The sequence below is a fragment of the Callospermophilus lateralis genome, chromosome 3, assembly GCF_048772815.1.
Source record: "Callospermophilus lateralis isolate mCalLat2 chromosome 3, mCalLat2.hap1, whole genome shotgun sequence".
NCBI lineage: Eukaryota > Metazoa > Chordata > Mammalia > Rodentia > Sciuridae > Callospermophilus > Callospermophilus lateralis.
This window is the reverse complement of record NC_135307.1, coordinates 110,813,058-110,831,475: the sequence shown is the minus strand read 5'-3', so window position 1 is coordinate 110,831,475 and position 18,418 is coordinate 110,813,058. Positions and strand designations below refer to the sequence as shown.

Here is an 18,418-nt window from a genome sequence, read left to right as displayed (position 1 = left end):
TATATATTTATATATATATATATATAATACATAAAATATACTCATATATAATATATTAAACATTCTATATATTATATATTATTACAAATATTACATATTTTATATTATATATTATAATAAACATATACATACAATATTTCTTTTTAGTTCCATTCATCTCTTTCCCTCTTCCCAGAAGCAAATGTTTTCATGAATTTAGTCTGTACTCTTATGTTTTGATAAATATATTAACTTGCTCTATCCATGCAAACAATTATTAAAATATTAATTAAAATTAAGTATATAAAACTGAACTATGTGACTTCAGTTGTTAATATGCTTGCTTTAAGATAACAAAAATATTTATTTTCTGAGAGAGCAATCTCAACAACTTCAAACCTTTGAACTAGATTTCTAAAAATAAAATTCCTTGAATTTCTCAAAAAAATGAATATTACCAATTTTACTATGGCTTATTTTATTCTTTGAATCTTTATGCAAGGTCCGACTGACTCAAACTTATGCAACTTCTGGAGTTTGGGTTGTTTGCTTAACTACTTTAGGAACTAGAAATGGCTCTTAAGTCAGCACTGAGAGAAGCAGAAGGGACAGCAGAGGTGGCGCCTGCCACCTGATGTTGAAAGAAACAAAGATACAGAATCTTGTCATCTGCATCTGCAAACATGAGAGCAGATAGAGAAGATGTTCAATTACACTGAGTAGGTAGAGGTGTAATATGTTTTAGAAAGATTTCCATAAAAAATGATTGAGATCTATAAAAATTTCTAATGCTTTGGGACTCTGAGAGTCACAGAGTTCCGTTTTATGTACCAGCCTTGGCATTTACTTGTTGGAAGACCTAACCTCTCTATGTACCCAGTGACTTCCAGTAAAGTAGGGATAATAAAAGTACCTACTGCCGAGAGATGAAGGGAGATGCTCCACTTAAGACATTAGAAGCAAGCACTCAGCACATGGTAGCGGCTAGCGTAATAGCAGTGGGGGCAGCGACAGTAGTAGTAATGGAAGTGGCCCGTGGGGAGGAGGTCGCAAGTTGGTATGTGGAGAGAGCAGATCCCTGGCAGCTGGATCCTCCACAGCCCTTTACCGTCTGGGTAGCTGTGGGGTAAGGACCACCGAGGTTCTGCAGCTGCTATGAGGCTTCAGCGGGTGTGGAGGGTGCTTAGTGCCACCCACACAGGACACGCTCAATCAACATTAGCAGTTACAAATATTCCACATACAGAATGCCCTGGTGTTCTTAAAGCACATTCTATTTTTGAAGTGCAGCATCAAGCTCACTAGTTCCTCATAAGAAGTCAAGGGAACCAGAGGAAGGATCTAATTGCACTGATTAGTTTGTCAAGGAGCAATGTGTCTGGATTCAGGACTACCTGCAATCAGGGTTGCAACAGAGCCCTTAGAAGTCGCAGCTCTGCGGATATAAAAGACAAAAAAGGTCAGTTCTTTTTCCTTGAAAGGGGTGGCTAAGCTTCCTGTGAAATTTTTACTGATAAGAAGATCACTGAGAAAGGAAAGTTTAGAAGATGCTTTTAAAAATGAACCAAAGCACTTTCACATACATGAACTCCTCTGTCCTTGAATGAACCCTAAGAAAAAGGAGGCATGGTCCTCATTTGTCAGAGGAGGAAAGTGAGATGCAGAGAATTTAAGTGACTTGCCAAAGTTAATTACTTTCCTACTAAGAGGAGAGTCCAGACAGCACATACCCATTTCATGTTCAGAGGTTCAATTACCAGTGCATGGCCCTGGCAAGTGCTCACACACGCTTGCCATGTTGAGACAATTTCATTTTTTCTGACCCCTTTTATTACATTAGCTGTGATCAGCTTAACACCAGACCCCATAGCCTTCCCCACCTACCACACCATACGTGGGGTGTGAGTGTACACACATGCACATGTACACACACATAATCATGTGCTGGGACAGCTGAATGTATTTTTAACCTCGTCTTTTTTCAGAGTACTTTTAAATGATTAAAATATTTGAATGAGGTTGAAGACTGATGTGATTCAAATTCAGATTTTAAGGATGCTAAATCATTTGTTGGACTGAAAACTGAGAAGTGGTTCAGTCCTAGCAGAGGGCAAAGAAGGGTATTCTGCTTTAAGCAAATTATGTTTTTTTTTTTTTCCTAAAGAGATGATCTAATTTCTTTTATAAAGGAAGTGCAAAAGAACTTTGTTGCTGTCTCCAGCTGTCAAGCAGCTCCCACACTTTTGCCCTCCAGCAAAAAGGAAGGGACATCAGGTGACAGACCCCAAATTTCAACTAGTCACACAAATTACAGACCTTCTTATCAAGATGTCCTTTTGACCTTCTGCCTTTCGCCTACAATGAAGAATGAGACACAGTTTAAATCAAAATGACTCTCATGGGCAATTTTACAAACAAATAGAAGCCTCAGAGTCCCTCTGCCGACTTCCCTGCCTCCCCCATGGGCCAGCCTGTTCCCTCTTTCCATGCAGGAAGGAGCTAATAATTGGAAAGAACTTTCCCAGCCCCAGACCATCACAGGCTGCTTCCCAAGCCCCTCTGCTTTTAGGAAGGAGTTTGGCAAAAATAAATGTTTACAAAAACAACTATAATCAAATGCCAAATCCCACTTCTAGGGAACACTAGAGAAGAAATAAGAAAGGGCTTCTCTGTGTGGCACTGCTCTGGCCAGTAGTGAAGCCTGATCAGAAGTCTGAACTGACTTTATCCAAAAGATGGGCATATTGTATATTTCTCTTAGTCCCCCACCCCGACATGTTTTCAGTACTGACATTGAACACAGGAGTGCTGTACTACTGAGTTACATGCCACTCCCCCCTGCCCTTTTTTTGGAGACAGGGTCTCACGGAGTTGCCCAGGTTGGCCTCAAATTTGTGATGCTCTTGCCTCAGCCTCCTGAGTTACTGAGATCACAGGTGTGTGGCACTGTGCCTGGCTCTCTTAGCTTTCTAACTTCCATGCCCAGAACACTTTCAGCAAAGTATATGAATAATTACATTTACCACTGAAGTTTCAATTCAGAAATGTTGTATCAATCTGGGACCACAGGGAGAAGTCTTTAAATATTACTGCTTCTAGCAGTAGGAGAAAGCTTTGTGAAGTCAACAGCGGAAATTAAAGCCAGGGCTAATTAGCATTTAGAAAATATGTCATAATTTTTTTTTTAAAAGTTGTTTTTGAGATAAACTTCTTACCGGCTAAAATTCAGTCACAATATTTGTATTACCTGTAGATCTGTTCTCAGTGCAACTGTGGGATCTGAACGCTTGAGCAGGGTGAGAATCAAAACAGGTGCCTGCGCCAGTTCCATTCTGCACATTAGCCCTTGGCCTTCTCACAGCCTGTTAAACAGCTGAATTTGAAACAATAATGGTGCAGGCCAAACACTTGCCTGAAGGCCTGTCTGTCTTGGGATTTGGCCATTTACATTGATTTTTTTACCCACATTTTTCATGTAACACAAATATTTGCCATGGCAACTAGGGTGTCACATGACATGCTGCTACATAAACAGCTTGGAAACCTCTGAAGGGGAAACAGCCACCACTGCTGAGAATACAGCGGAAACCTCCTGAGGAAGATGTGGTGTTAGAAGATGAAGGCCTGGGAGGAGCAGGTAAGCAGTCTACTCTGGAGACACAGCAGGATACATTTCCTCAGCCTTACTCTCCAGTGTCTCTTTCTTTTTTTATGAGAGCAGCTGAAAACATGACCACATGGGGTCAGCCAGAAAAGACATTGCCAGCTGTCTCCTTCCTGTGGCAAAAAGTTTCAATGATCATAAGCCTGTCCATGGCCCATAAGCATAAGAAACCCAGCTACAAAAGTCCAGCACCTTTGAACTGGAGACATCTCTTCCTGAGGATGAATTTCACTGGACTGTGAGGTGCTGATGTTAAGGAATACAGAATTGCTGCTTCTTCCTCCTTAGAAGGTTTTCTGTGCACAACTGGAGGTCTTGCCTTTTTAGCCTATGCCTAAGGACAAAGCCATACACTAACAGCTCACAATGATATGCCCTGGATAACACCAACTTGGATGTAAAGCAACAGATAATGTATCCTGGACTCCTGGACCCCTGACCGGCTAGCAGCATAGGGTGACTCAGCCCCTTCATCTCATAATAATGAATTTCTTAGATTCCAGTGATAGTGTCCTGGTGGAGTTGACTTGTACAATCACCACTCCTTTCAAAATCAGGGACTGAAGATGTAACTCAGTGGTAAAGCACTTGCTTTGCATGGGGGAGGTCCTGGGTTCAATCCCTAGCACTATAAATAATAATAATAATAGTAATCATTATCATCATCATCATCATCATAAATTAAATGCATCCCAATGGAAACTGAAATAATACTTTCTGTGTGAAAGGAACCATTATATAGTATGTGGCTATCACCCGAATCCTCACAAACAATATTATAAATAAAAAGAATTTTGTTTCTGTAATTAGAAATAGGAATACCTTTAATTTTTGTTTCTTGTGAGACACCTCTACTTCTGCTGGAGCCGGCCGTGGTTTCTGAGGTTCATAGAAGGGGGCTGTGGATGGAGGTCGAGCAATGTTAACTCTTCCAGAAAGAGATTGAGGCACTGGGTGGATGTTGTTGGGTTTGTACCTTGAAAGTCAAATGGCTCTATGGCCCCCCATCTGCTCACTCTATGTCTTTCCTACATGCAGTCAATGAAACATCTGTGACCCTGGCTTCAAACAGAAAGCCAAAAGCAGGGGGTCGGGGTGGAGAGCAATAGCACCAGGTCAGCCTGCCTTATGCAAGCTGCCGAGATGAAAGTTTAAAAGCAGACAAATCAGAGCAATGTTTCTCTTCTAAAATGTTTCACTGTAAGATTTCCTTAAACAACCAGATTGCCACATTCATGTGCAGGATAATTGATATAATTGCATATTGTGGACTATTATAAAAGATAATTCTAAAACATTTAAATGACTTGGAGGAGTGAGACAAGTGAATGGCACCATAAGGGTTATTTTAATTATTTATTAATTATTTTATTATAGTTAATAATTCTTGCATCTCAATAATTCCATAGTTAATAGTTCTGGCATCTCAATTGTACTCAACCCCCTTTTCTGTCAAAAGAATTGATAGATGTCAATAAAAAGCAATGTGTTGGTAAAAGATATCTATTTATAATTTGGAAGTTCACTTTGAGAACTCAGTTCTCACATTACCTCAAGTGGACTACAAGAAAGTTTTCTGCCATCTTTCAAAAATTTGCAGGAATTCCAGAGCATTGACACTCACTTCCACACAAGGGATTTATTTGTTGCATCTGGCCCTCTCTGGTTTCCTTCTTCCAGGAAGCCTCCCTGGGACTTGTGTTCCATCCCCCACCCCGACCCCCCTCCCTGCACCTGGTCTGTGCGCCATGGCATCTGCAGACCCCACTTTAAGCCTAAGTGGTTTTGCCTTGACTTCTGCACTAGCCTGGTCTGTTGTCCATTTTGGGCTTTATTCCCATGTGAAAATAAGATAGCAGCTGACAGGTTTGCAACTTTTAAAGGATTTTTGTCAGATTTTAATAGAATTTGATAGGATAAGGATCTTGGAGATTAATAATTCCACATGTATAATCCACAGTTGATGGGATCTCTAAGAATTTTCTTAGTTACCTAAATAAATGCTATCACCAAATTATAATTTTGTGCAGGTTTGCCTTTTATGGAACATTTGCATTTGGAGAATGTGTCTGCATCTTTAATAAAATCTTAAGTCACTTCTTTTTGCTATTCAATTTACCTCCTGGAAAATGTTTATGATAAATATTGCCAAGGAGTGAGGGGGGGTAATGTCTTTTCTGGACAAACTCGTGTGCCTCTATAGTAGTCATCTTTCCTTCTTCTTTGCTAATTTTATAGCCCCAAATTTTTTCAGGGTGACAATATTCCTAGCTTCCATAGTTGTCAGATATAGCAAAAAATAAAGAGCACATTTAAATTTTAATTTCAGATAAACAATAGAAGTCAAATTTAATATATCTAAATATTAAAAATACTTAAATATCTAACAAAGAAGATCAGAATTTTCATGATGTGTCAGACTAAGCCTAAGTATCTAGCATAAGTATGTTCCTAATCCTAATTCTAACTCAAACCTTCCCCCTGGAACATTTACTTTCCTAGCCTTCCTTAACAGCAGCCTTGTTACCAGTGAAATTTAAAAGAAAGCATACTCAAAGGCTTCTGGGAAGAGACGTATACCACTCGCTTCCTCTTCTTCCTTCCTGGAAAGTGTATGTAAGGCCCAAATCTGCAGGAGCTATCTTATATCCCTGAGATAGCTCACAGCAGTGTGGGCCATGGATCTATCCCAGTGTTGTGATGGTATTGGCAAGCTGTGGGCTCAGGGTGTGACACAGCTTGGTGACATTAGTGCTACAAAGTGTGACATAGGAGCTTGGGGCTGGTGCATCCAGTTCATACAGGGCTGAGCAAAATCCTGCAGTACCTGACTACACACCACTAACTGTGAATGAGGCATATGGATCTACCCTGGCCCAAGTGAAAGACTTGTTGGAACAGACTATTCTTTCTAGGTACTGTTCTGTTTCTTTCGGAACAATACCCTAATAGTATATCTGGGACAAATGTGGGCTTGGATTGTCCTCTAATATTGAAACAGTGACAACACACCACCAGCAGACTCCCAGTAAACATGGACCTAGATGCCATCTAGTGCTGAAATAGTAAAAGTGACTACAGGCTCAGAGAAAATAAGCAGCTTGCTTAGTATTTCTGCAAGTATAAACACAAAGCCAGATTAGGAAGACTAGAATAAATATCCAATTCTTCATTGCCAGATTACATCACACACCAACAAGCATCAGGTGCTTCTAGGAAATCATGACTTCACCTAATATTTAAAATAAGGTGCCAATTTGCAGATAAATGGATGAAGTTGGAGAATATCATGCTAAGTGAAGTAAGCCAATCCCCCCAAAACAAAGGCTGAATGTTCTCTCTGATAAGTGGATGCTGATCTATAATTTGGGGGGTTGGACATGGAAAAAATGGAGGAACTTTGACTAGGAAAAGGGGAGGGAGGAAAGGGAAGGGGACATGGGGGCAGGAAAGATGGTGGAATGAGGTGGACAACATTATCCTAGGTACATGTGTGACTGCACATATGGTGCAATGCTACATTGTGTACAACCAGAGAAATGAAAAGTTGTGCTGCAACTGTGTACAATGAATCAAAATGCACTCTGCTGTCATATATACCTAATTAAAATAAATAAATAAATTTTTAAAAATAAGGTGCTAAAATAGGATCAGTGTGGAAGAACATTCAAATAGAGAATTTAAAATAACTGTTTTAAGGAAACTTGATGAGCTTCAAGAAAACACAGAGAAATGTTTCACTATTCTAACAGAGAAATAAAGAGATGAAAACAATATTTTTAAAAAATCTTAATTTTATTAATTTATTTTTATGTGGTGCTGAGGATCAAACCCATTGCCTCCCATGTGCAAGGCAAGCACTTTACCGCTGAGCCACAACCCCAACCCAAGATGAAAAAAATTTTAAAAATCAAATTATTGAGGTGAAAATGCACTCAATGAAATTAAAAGCAAGATAGAAGGCATCAGTCATAGGACAGATCAAATGGAAAAAATGGTCAGCTCAAAGAGAGGCTATTTGAAAATATATAATTGAAAGAAAAAAGTGACAAGAAATGAAGAAAGATTATGGGAACTTTGAAACAGTATTGAAAGAGCAAACATTCAGATTATTGGGGCTCAGAAAACATTGAGAATGCCAAAGGAGTAGAAACTTATTCAATGGAATAATAATAGAATATCTCCCAAACATCCAGATACAGGAAAGTCATAAGGCACCAGTCAGGGGCTGGGGTTGTGGCTCAGAAGAATGATGCTCACTTAGCATGCATGAGGCACTGGGTAAAATCCTATATTTTAAAGGCACCAGTCAAATTTAACTCAACCAAATATACCCCAAGACAGTTTATAATCAAAATCTCAATGGTGAAAGAGAAAGAGCAGATTCTCAAGGTTGCAAGAGAAAATAAACATATATGAGGGTGTCCCAATTCACATGACAGCAGAATTCTCAGCAGAATCCTTATGGGCCAGGAGACAGTAGCATGAGATTTTCACAGTGCTAAAAGGAAAAACAAAAATAAAACTGTGAACTGAGACTATTGTACCCAGAAAAACTACTCTTTATAAATGAAGGAGGGATAAAGGCATTCCCAGACAAACAAAAGTTGAGAGAATATATCTCCACCGACCTCTAAAGGAAGCTCAAACTAAAAGAAAGAATAAGAAGAAAACAGGAAAGTATAAACTCACTGGTAAGAGAAATTACACAAATTCAGAATGCTCCAATATTGTAAGCTTGAGAATAAAACATTCACATCTTTAGTATTAACACTGTAAAACAGAACAACTAAAAATAATAATAGCTACATTAAATGTTGGGAGATAGGCAATATAGAAAGACATATCAAAATTGAAAATGATTATCAAAAATTCAAAATGTGGGGAGGAATGAAGTGCAAATAGAAAGTTATTAGTATATTTCTCTTATCCTTTGTTTTTATTCTTTACAATCATGTTCAGTTGCTATTACTTTAAAATACTTTACTATAATCGAAAGATATTTTTGTAAGTCTCATAGTAGCCACCAAGCAAAAATCTATAATAAGCAAACCAAAAATTATAAGCAATCAATCAAAGCACACTACTAGAGCAATTCACTTAACCACAAAGTAAGACTGCAAGAGAGAGAAAGAAAGAAAGGAACAATAACAAAACTAGAAAATAAGTTGCATAACAGTGATAGTAAAATCTTACTTATTGATAATTATCCTGAATATAAATGGACTAAATTCTACAGTTAAAAGACAGAGTGAATGAATGGATTAAAAAACAAAACCAAACCCAACTATACGTTGCTTGCATCAAACTCACATCACCTGTAAATTAGGCTGAGAGCAAAGGGATGGAATAAGATATTCCGTGCAAATAGAATCCAAACTAAAGCAGGAGTAGCCATACTTTATCAGAGAAAACCAATTTTTAATCAAAATCAGTAAAAGGAGATGAGAAAGGTTGTTATAGAATGATAAAGGAGTCAATTCAGCAATAGAAGAGAAATAACAATTCTAGCTATGTATGCTCTCAATATGACAGCACCCAAATATAAAAGCAAATATTAAAAGACCTAAAGGGAGAGACAGACTCCAGTACAATAATAGTTGAAAATATCAATAATCCACTTCCAGCAATGAATGGATCATCCAGGCAGAAAACCACCACCACTACCAACAACAACAACAAAAGCAATAGAGTTAAATTATACTTTATACCAATTGGACCCATAGATATCAATAAAACATTCCATCCAACTGCTGAAAAATTCACATTCTTCTCACCAGTAATGGAACTTTTCTGCAGAATAGATCCTATGATAGACCACAAAGTAAGTCTCAATAAATTTTGAAAAGCTGAAATCATACAGAGTATATTTTCTGACCACAGTGCAGTAAAGTTAGAAATAACAAGAAAAACTTGGAAAACTAAACAAGTACCTGAAAATTAAACAGCTTACTTTGGAACAACAAATGAATCAAGGAGGAAGTCAAGAAGGAAATTAAAAGTTTTCTTGAAATAAATGAAAATAGAGATACACCAAAAGCAATACTAGCAGGGTAGTTTACAGCAATCAACGCCCACATTGGAAGAAGTACAATGATCTCAAATAAACAACCTGTTGCTGCATATCAACGAAGTAGAAAAACAAGAACAAACTAAGCCTAAAATTAGTAAAAGGAAAAAATAATAAAAATCAGAGCATAAATAAATGAAATGGAGACTAACAACAACAATAAAACAATATAAATGATCAAACAAAGAGCTGGTTCCTTGTTGGTTCTTCAAAAAAATAAACAAAACCTTTAACTAGACTTAGGAGAAAGAAGCCTCTAATAAATAAAATCATAGATTAAAAAAGGAAAGATTACAACTGATTTAACAGAAATACAAAAAATCATTAGAAATTATTATAAACATATGTACCAAAAAATTTGATGATGTAAAAGAAATAGACAAATTCCAAGAATGCACATCTTACAAAGACTAAATTATGAAGAAATACAAAACCTGAAAACACGAACAAACCAATAACAGCAAGATGGAATTAGTAATAAAAAGCCTCCATCAAAAAAAACAAAACAAAAAACAGGACCATATGGTTCTACTACTGAGTTAACTGCTAAACATTTAAAGAACTAATACTAATTCTCCTTAAGTTGTTCCAAAAAACATAAGAGGAAGAGGAAGAATTCTTCTAAACACATTCTATGAGGCCAGTATTGCTCTGATAGTTAAACCAGACATGGACACAACAACAACCACAGAAAACAAACAAACAAATAAAGAGAAAAAAAGAAAACTACTGGCCAATATTTTTTTTTTCCTGGCCAATATTCTTGATGAACATAGATGCAAACATTCTCAATGAAATACTGGTAAACAAAATCCAACAGCACATTAAAAGATTATTCACATGTTCAAGTGAGATTAATCCCAGGGATGTGAGGATGGTTCCATACGCACAAATCAAGAGCTATGATACACTATGTCAAGAGAATGATGAAAAAATACCCATGATCATCTCAATAAATGCAGGAAAGGAATTTGATAAAATTCAACATTCATTCATGATAAAAATGTTGAATAAATTAAGTATAAAAGGAACACAGCTCAACATAATAAAGTCCGTTCATAATAAGCCAATGGCTAATGTTATACTGAACGGGGAAGAGCTGAAGGCTTTCTCTCTAAGATCTGAACAAGACGAGATGTCCACGTTTACCACTTGTATTCAACACAGTTCTGGAAGTCTTAGGCAGAGTAATTAGGCAAGAGAAAGAAATCAAGAGCATTCAAACTGGAAAAGAAGAAGTCAAATTGTCACTGTTTTTAGATTACATGATCTCATATGTAAAAAAAACCCAAAAAACAAAAAACAAAAAAAAATCCACCCCTACAAATTAGAATAAGTGAATTCAGCAAAAGTTGCAGAATACAAAAATCAGCAGCATTGCTATATGCCAATAGCAAATTATCTGAAATAGGAATCAAGAGCACATCCTATTTACAATAGCTACAAAAAAATACCCGGGAGTAAATTTGACAAAAGAAGCAAAAGATCTCTACAATGAAAATTGCAAATATTGATAAGAGAAACTGAAGACGGTAAAAAAAAAATGTCCATAGTGCCTAAAGCAATTACAGATTCAATACAATTCCTATAAAATAACAATGACATTCTTCCCTCAACTGGAAAGATAATTCTAAAAAATTTATATGGAACAACAAAAAAACATGAATAGCAAAAGCCATCTTAAGCAAAAAGAATAAAGCAGGAGGATTGATTTCAAAACATACTACAAAGCTGTAGTAATCACAACAGCATGGTATTGGCATAAACACAAACATTTAGACCAAGGGAATAGAGAGCTCAGAAGTAAACCCACACATCTATATCCAACTGGTTTTTGACAAAAGTGCTAAGAACACACATTAGAGAAAGGACAAGCTTTTCAATAAATAGTGCTGGGAAAATTGGATATCCACATGGAAAAGAATGAACCTACACTCCCATCTCTAATCAGCTATAAAGATCAACTCGAAAAGGATCAAAGATTTAAACACAGGACCTGAAACCATAAAACCACTCAGAAAAAATGGCAGGGAGTGTTTCAAGACATTGGAATGGGCATGGGTTTTTTGGAAAAGATCTCCAAAATACAGAAAACAAAAGCAAAAAATAGACAAATGAGGTTACATCAAACTAAAAAGCAGTGTACAGCCAAAAAAAAAAAAAAAAAAAAAATCAACAGAGTGAATGGACAACCTACGGACTAAGAGAAAATGTTTGCATTTGATACCCAGAATGTGTAAGGAACTCCAAAAACTCTATAAGGGGAAAAATTACAATGGACAATTGATCTGAAGAGACATTTCTCAAAAGAAGACATATGAATGGCTACCAGGTACATGAAGAAATTTCAGCATCAATAATCATCAGGGACATGCAAATCAAGACCACAAAAAAGATCACCTCACCCCAGTGAGAATGGTTATTCTCAAAAAGACTAAAGATAAAGAGTGCTGGTGAGCATGTGGAGAATAGGGAACTCTTGCACACTATTGCTGGGACTGTAAATTATGAAAAACTATATGGAAATTCCTCAAAAAATAAAAAAATATGATTATTATATGACCCAGAAATCCCACTACTGGGTGCACATCCAAAGGAAATGAAGTCAGGTGACTGGAGAGACAGAGACATCTGCACGCCTGTGTTCACTACAGCACTATTCTTAGTAGCCAAGAACTGGAAACAACCTGTCCATCGGGTGATGGGTGGATAAAGAAACATGGACAACACGCAAGTGGAATGTCATTCAGCCATAAAAAGAATGAAATCCTGTCATTTGCAATAACATGGATGAATTAGGGTTAGGGTTAGGGTTAGGGACATTCCTGTGTTAAGTAAGCCAGGCATAGAAAGATGCATGAGCCAGTCATACACAGAATCTTAAAAAGTTCATCTTGGAGATAGAAACTGAGAGTAGAATGGTGGTTACCAGAGGCAGAGGAAAGAAGGGGTGGGGATGGGATGGGAAATGTCAGTCGGGGGGTCCTATGTTACACCTAGATAGGAGTAATAAGTTCTGGTGTGCTATTATTGAATAGTAGATAATAATAACATATTGTACATAAAAGGATTAGATAAAAAGAGTTTCAAAGTTTTCACTATATAGAAATGATAAATGTTTCATGAGACAAATCTGCTTAACTTGATTTAAACATTATGCAATATATACATTTATTGAAACACAACATGGCACCCCCATTAATATGTATGATTTTTATGTGTCAGTTAAAAAACAAATTTTAAAAATAAAATAAAATCCAAGGAAAACATGGCAAGGGAAGAATTAATTTAGGGCCGTATCATGCACACACACACAAAAAAAATGTAAAAATTGTAAACAAAACACGGTATTAGCAAATGAAATCCAGACATGTTACAACTAATTGGGCTTATTCCTTACATGGATAGGGACTAAATAGAGTGTCAGAGGTACCAGAAAAACAGATATAAATAAGAACCAGAATCTTATAATGTTGAGGTGTCAACTGAAAATCACTAATCCAAGCAGAAAGATCTCAAACTAAATAAAGAAAGACAATGACTAGACACCAACACCGAGATTACAGAGAGCTTGGAATTATCAGACTATAATGCAGCCATTGTAAAAAAAATTCTTTAATTTTTTTTTAAGTTATAGATGTACACAATGCCTTCATTTTATTTATTTATTTTTAATGTGGTGCCACGGATCAAACCGAGTGCCTCACACATGCTAGGCAAGGGCTCTACCACTGAGCCACAGCCCCAGCCCCTGTAAAAATATTTGTACAGCCAACTACAAACATACTTGAAACAAATGCACAAAGACATAGACTATACGACAGATGCAGTGGCGCACTCCTGTAATCCTAACAACTCGGGAAGCTGAGGCAGGAGGATCACAATTTCAAGGCCAGCCTCAGCAACTTAGCTAGGCCCTAAGCAATTTAGTGAGACCTGTCTCAAAATAAAAAGTTTAAAGGGCTGAGGGTGTGGCTTAGTGGTTAAGCATCCCCCGGGTTCAGTCCCTAGTACAAAAAGAAAGAATAGAATATATAAAGAGGAACCAAATGAAAATTCTAAAGAATTGAAAACTACAAATAACCTAAATACAAAATCTAATGGATGGGCTCAGCAACAAAATGAAGTTGAGAAATCAGTGAACTAGACTCTAGAGAAGTAGAATCTACCCAGTGTGACTAACAAGAGAAAATCGGACTGGAAAGAAGTGAAGAGAGCATCAAGCACCTGGAGTAGCAAAAGAGCTAACGTTTGTATCATTGTGTCCCTGGATGAGGAGGAGACACAGACAAGACCAAGTACTCAGAGAAACAATGGCTGAAAGCTTCCGAAATGGGCCAAACTATAAACTTACAGATTTAAGAAGCAGAGCCAACCTGAAACCAGGATAAAGCCAAAGAAATCCAACCAGGACACATCATAAGCAAATTTTTCAAAACTAAAAACAGAGGGTAAAATTACTGAAAGAAACAAAAGAAAAGCAACCTCTTACTTACCACTGGGGGAAGTTTTTCAAATGACAATGACTTCTACTGGAAACCACAGAAGTTGAAAAGAAGTTATACTTTTTTTCCCCCTAAGTGCTGAGAGAAAGAGCTGTCAATCCCAAATCCCACAGTCAGTGGAAATATCCTTCAAGAATGAAAGGGGAAACCAAGAGATTCCAAGATGAAGCAACATCAGGACACTCTGTCACTAATATACTGACTCTACAAGAAGGGTTAAGAGAAATTCTCTACATAGAAAGGGAATGATAAAGAAACTTGGAGCATTAGAAGGGAAGCAAGTACATGGTAAGCAAAAATCTGGATAGAAATAGCATTCTTTTTCCTCTTAAGTTTTCTAAGTTATAGTTCATGTTTGAAACAGATTTGTAACACTCCAACATGGCTCTAAATATATGTAGAGTAATTAAACAGGAAAGTACCATAAGTAACAGCAATTACACTCCTGGGTATTTATCCTAAAGAAATGAGAACACAGGTTCATACAAAAACCTGTTCATAAATATTTATAGAAGCTTTTTTTAAAAATAGTAACCCCAAGCAGGAAACAACCTGAATGTGCTCCAACAGGTGAATGCCTTAGCAACTGTGGTATTATAACAGGGAATACTACTCAGCAGTAAATAGGAAACTGCTGATGTAAGCCATAACCTGAAGAACTCTCCAGAGAATTATGCTGAGTGAAAAAAGGCCAACCTCAAAAGCTACACACCACACGACTTCATTTGTATGGCATACTTGAAACGACAAATTTATAGAAATGGTGAAGAGGTTATTGGTTTCTAGGGATTAAGGAAGCATGGGATGAAGGGAAGTAGGTGTGGCCACAAGAGGACAACAAGAGAACCCTTCGTGGTGATAGGAATATTCATTGCTTGACTGTGTCAATATCCTGACTGTGATATTGTATTGGAATATTTCAATATGTTACTGTTGAGGAAAGAGTATAAGGGATCTCTCTGCACTACTTCTTACAACTGCATGTGAAGCTACAATTATCTCATTTAATTTTAAAAAGATACCAAGAAAAGGTGAACTATCAAGCCATGGAGTAGAAAAAATTATTTGCAATACATATAACTGATGAAAGATTAGCATTTGGGATATATAGATAATTCCTACACATCAGTTAGAACAACAATGCAACTTAAAAAAGCAGAGGCTTAAATCACTTAATAAAAGAGGATATTCAATGACCAATACACATATCAAAAAAGGGGTTCAACCTGGGTGTGATGGCACACACCTGTTGTCCCTGTTAGTGGCTCAGGAGGCTGAGGCAGGAGGATTTTTTTTAGTTCAAAGCCAGCCTCAGCAACTTAGTGAGACTATAAGCAACACAGTGAGACCCTATCTCTAAATAAAATATTAAAAAGTCTGAGGATGTAGTTCAGTGGTTAAGCACCCACAGGTTCAATCCTTGGTACCAAAAAAAAAAAAAAAAAAAAATACTCAGCTTTATTGGTCATCAGGGAAATAAACTAGGCCCACAGAGAGATACCACAATAGATTCTTCAGGATGGCTCAAATGTAAAAAACTTAAATATTAGGTGTTAACCAAGATGAATGTTCTGGAACTCTCATGAACTGCTAACAGGAAAATAAATCATTTTGGAGAACTGTTTGGCAGCATCTGTCAGATCTGAGCATGTGTATATCCTATGACTCTGTGGTTTCACTCTCTGACACGTATGCAACAGAATCACGTATGTATTGGCATTAAAAGACATATACAAGAATGTCCACAGTACTATTATTCCTTACAGCCCTGTGGTATAAACCACTGAAATTCCCATCAGCAGCAGATTGGATACAAAGTTGGGGTGGGCTGATATGTATTTATGAAAGCATTCATACATACTTGTCCTGGATGCCTCTCTTTCCCTCACAGTACATCCTGTGGTTCCACCTCCAAAATACAACATGGATTTGTACACTTATCTAACTAATATCATCCTTCTCGATGCCACCATCATTTCACACCTGGTTTACTGCTACAGACTTTTAACTAGGTTTCCTGCTACCACGCGTGCGGCACTGGTGTGCAAAGTGGTCCTTATTAAAACAAAACAAAAAAATGGCCTTATTAAAACAAAAAACCAGGACGACCTCATCCTCCTCTTTACACCTTCCAGTGGGTTCCTATTGCAATTAGGATTAAAACCAACTCCTCGCCATGGTTTGGGGGAATGCCATGCTGGCTCTGGTATAGTCTAAGGTGTTTTAAAAAGAAAGATCTAAAGATATGCCAAGTGGTTTAAACAAATTAAGAGCTTCTTTTTCTATCGCACACATAGTCCAAAGGAAGTTAGCCTAGGTCTAGCTGGGCAACCCCGCCCATCTCAACATGGAGACCCTGAGAGCCTGCACCTTTCCCTCTCCATTTCTGCTACATCCTCAGAATCTGGTCATGTGGCCCACCCCGCTCTAAGGAGCCTGGGAAATGTTGTCTTTGGTGTCTCACCCACGACCCCACTGCTAAGCAAGTCCTCTTGACTTTAGCTTACATCATGCGACCCCTCTGTCTCCAGCCTGGCCTCCTCCTCCTCCCTCCCCTGCTCTTGGCCTGGCCCTCCTGCTCATTTCCTCTGAGGTCTTAGGGCCTTTGACCCTCCTCTGGTCTACATCTGGAATGCTCCTCCCTAGATGTTTAAATGACTGGTTCTTTCTTGTCTTTTAGATCTCAGCTCAAGCCACACTCTCCTGAGAGGCATTTCCTGGCCCTTCCTCCCTTCTCTCACTCTCACCCATATCGTTTATTTCTAGCACGTATCATTAGCTTAAATTCTCCTTTACTTACCTGCTTATTGTCTGTGTCTCCCACTGGAACATAAGCACCATAAGAGCAGAAATGCTGATTTACCCTAAAGTTACTTTACTCGTTAACACAAAATTCAGGCTATTTGCCACTTTCATCTTGTCCTATTATTAAGGGTAAAAGTTGCCCACTAGTAGGGGAGATTTTGTGGGGAGGAGATTTCTGTGTAGCCCCAACCAAGCGTGGAGTTGGCGGTGTCTTACCAGAGATTGGAATCTTATGCGATTCATCAAAACTGTGCAGAGGAGCTGCTTTGGGTCTAATGGGTGGATTCTTGAAGGTAATCTTTGCTGTTGGGGGGATCAATCCTCGTTCTATCATGTTTAAAATCCCTAAGAAAGAAGGTTAACAGAATTTGAGGTTAACTAAGTCATTTCACCAATGTGATCTCTATAAACTTCACAAGTATAACTTACTCCATTCATCATCTTATTTGTAAGGGTACAGCTAGTGCCTTAATCCTTTGCATAAAAAAATATGGCTAGTATGCATTCATTTAAGCTTAATATTCTAACCCAAGGAAAATGTCATTTCCAATAGCAGTAATATGAAATAAAATTGCACGAAGGTAATTTCATTTTAAGGTAGAAATATAATTTCACAGCAAACTAAAACTTCTTGTACTTATGACATTCTCAATCATTGGTAATATTGTTACTCTTTTTAAAATTCAGAGAAATTGGGCACACTTTCTTAATAACTAAGGAGATTCTTTGTTTGGAAAGAAAGAAAAGAAAACCTGTGTGCTTGAAACCATGCCCCTGTTGTTAAAATCAGTCATACTTTATCAAAGAAGGAGTTATCTCCAGACATTTCTCATTTCACCAGAAGATATGAATGCTCCAATGGGTTATTTCAGTGTAACTGAGCAACCCCGTTAGTATTAATGCAACTAATTTACAATTCCTAGAACCCATACTGTGTCAGCAAGGCTGGAGCCAAGCCTTTTTAAGGACAAGAGACATTGTTAAATAAGTAAACAAATGAATAAATCAATGAATATATGAATAATTGAACAAAGCCTGCTGCTGGGGGCAGAACTTTCATTAAGGTAGATCTATTGTATCGAAGCCAGAAACCCAGAAACTTGGGGACTATTTGTAATGAATTTGTGGTAGGATTTCAGTTTCTCACTGTTCTATTACATAATAGAAAGGAAAATTAGGAATTCTGGATCTCAACAAATTCCTAGTATACAAATGGTGTACCAAGCTGGATTAGTTGAAGGAGTTGTCACTCATTCTAATATTATTTCCATTTGCTTTAAGACCTCTGTGACTATATTTTTTTGCTTTTAAAGATGCTAGTTTTGTGTTTCAGGAATTCAGAAGAATCATAACAGAAGGATTGGAGAGCTGATGAGGACATTGCTTATCAAACAA

General features: G+C 37.4%; 1 protein-coding gene across 1 annotated transcript in view; it reads right to left on the bottom strand.

Annotated features, from left to right (window-relative positions):
• The window catches only part of Iqch (IQ motif containing H), a 124,137-nt gene extending 106,780 nt beyond the window's left edge, over positions 1-17,357 (bottom strand). Inside the window, exons 1-3 of the mRNA XM_076848657.2 lie at positions 17,240-17,357; positions 4,466-4,542; positions 2,296-2,334 (exon numbers count right to left, since the gene is read on the bottom strand). Of these exons, the coding sequence (XP_076704772.2) occupies positions 2,296-2,334; positions 4,466-4,542; positions 17,240-17,357 (234 nt within the window). The remainder of the gene's footprint in view (positions 1-2,295; positions 2,335-4,465; positions 4,543-17,239) is intronic.
• Positions 17,358-18,418: the final 1,061 nt, after the last annotated feature.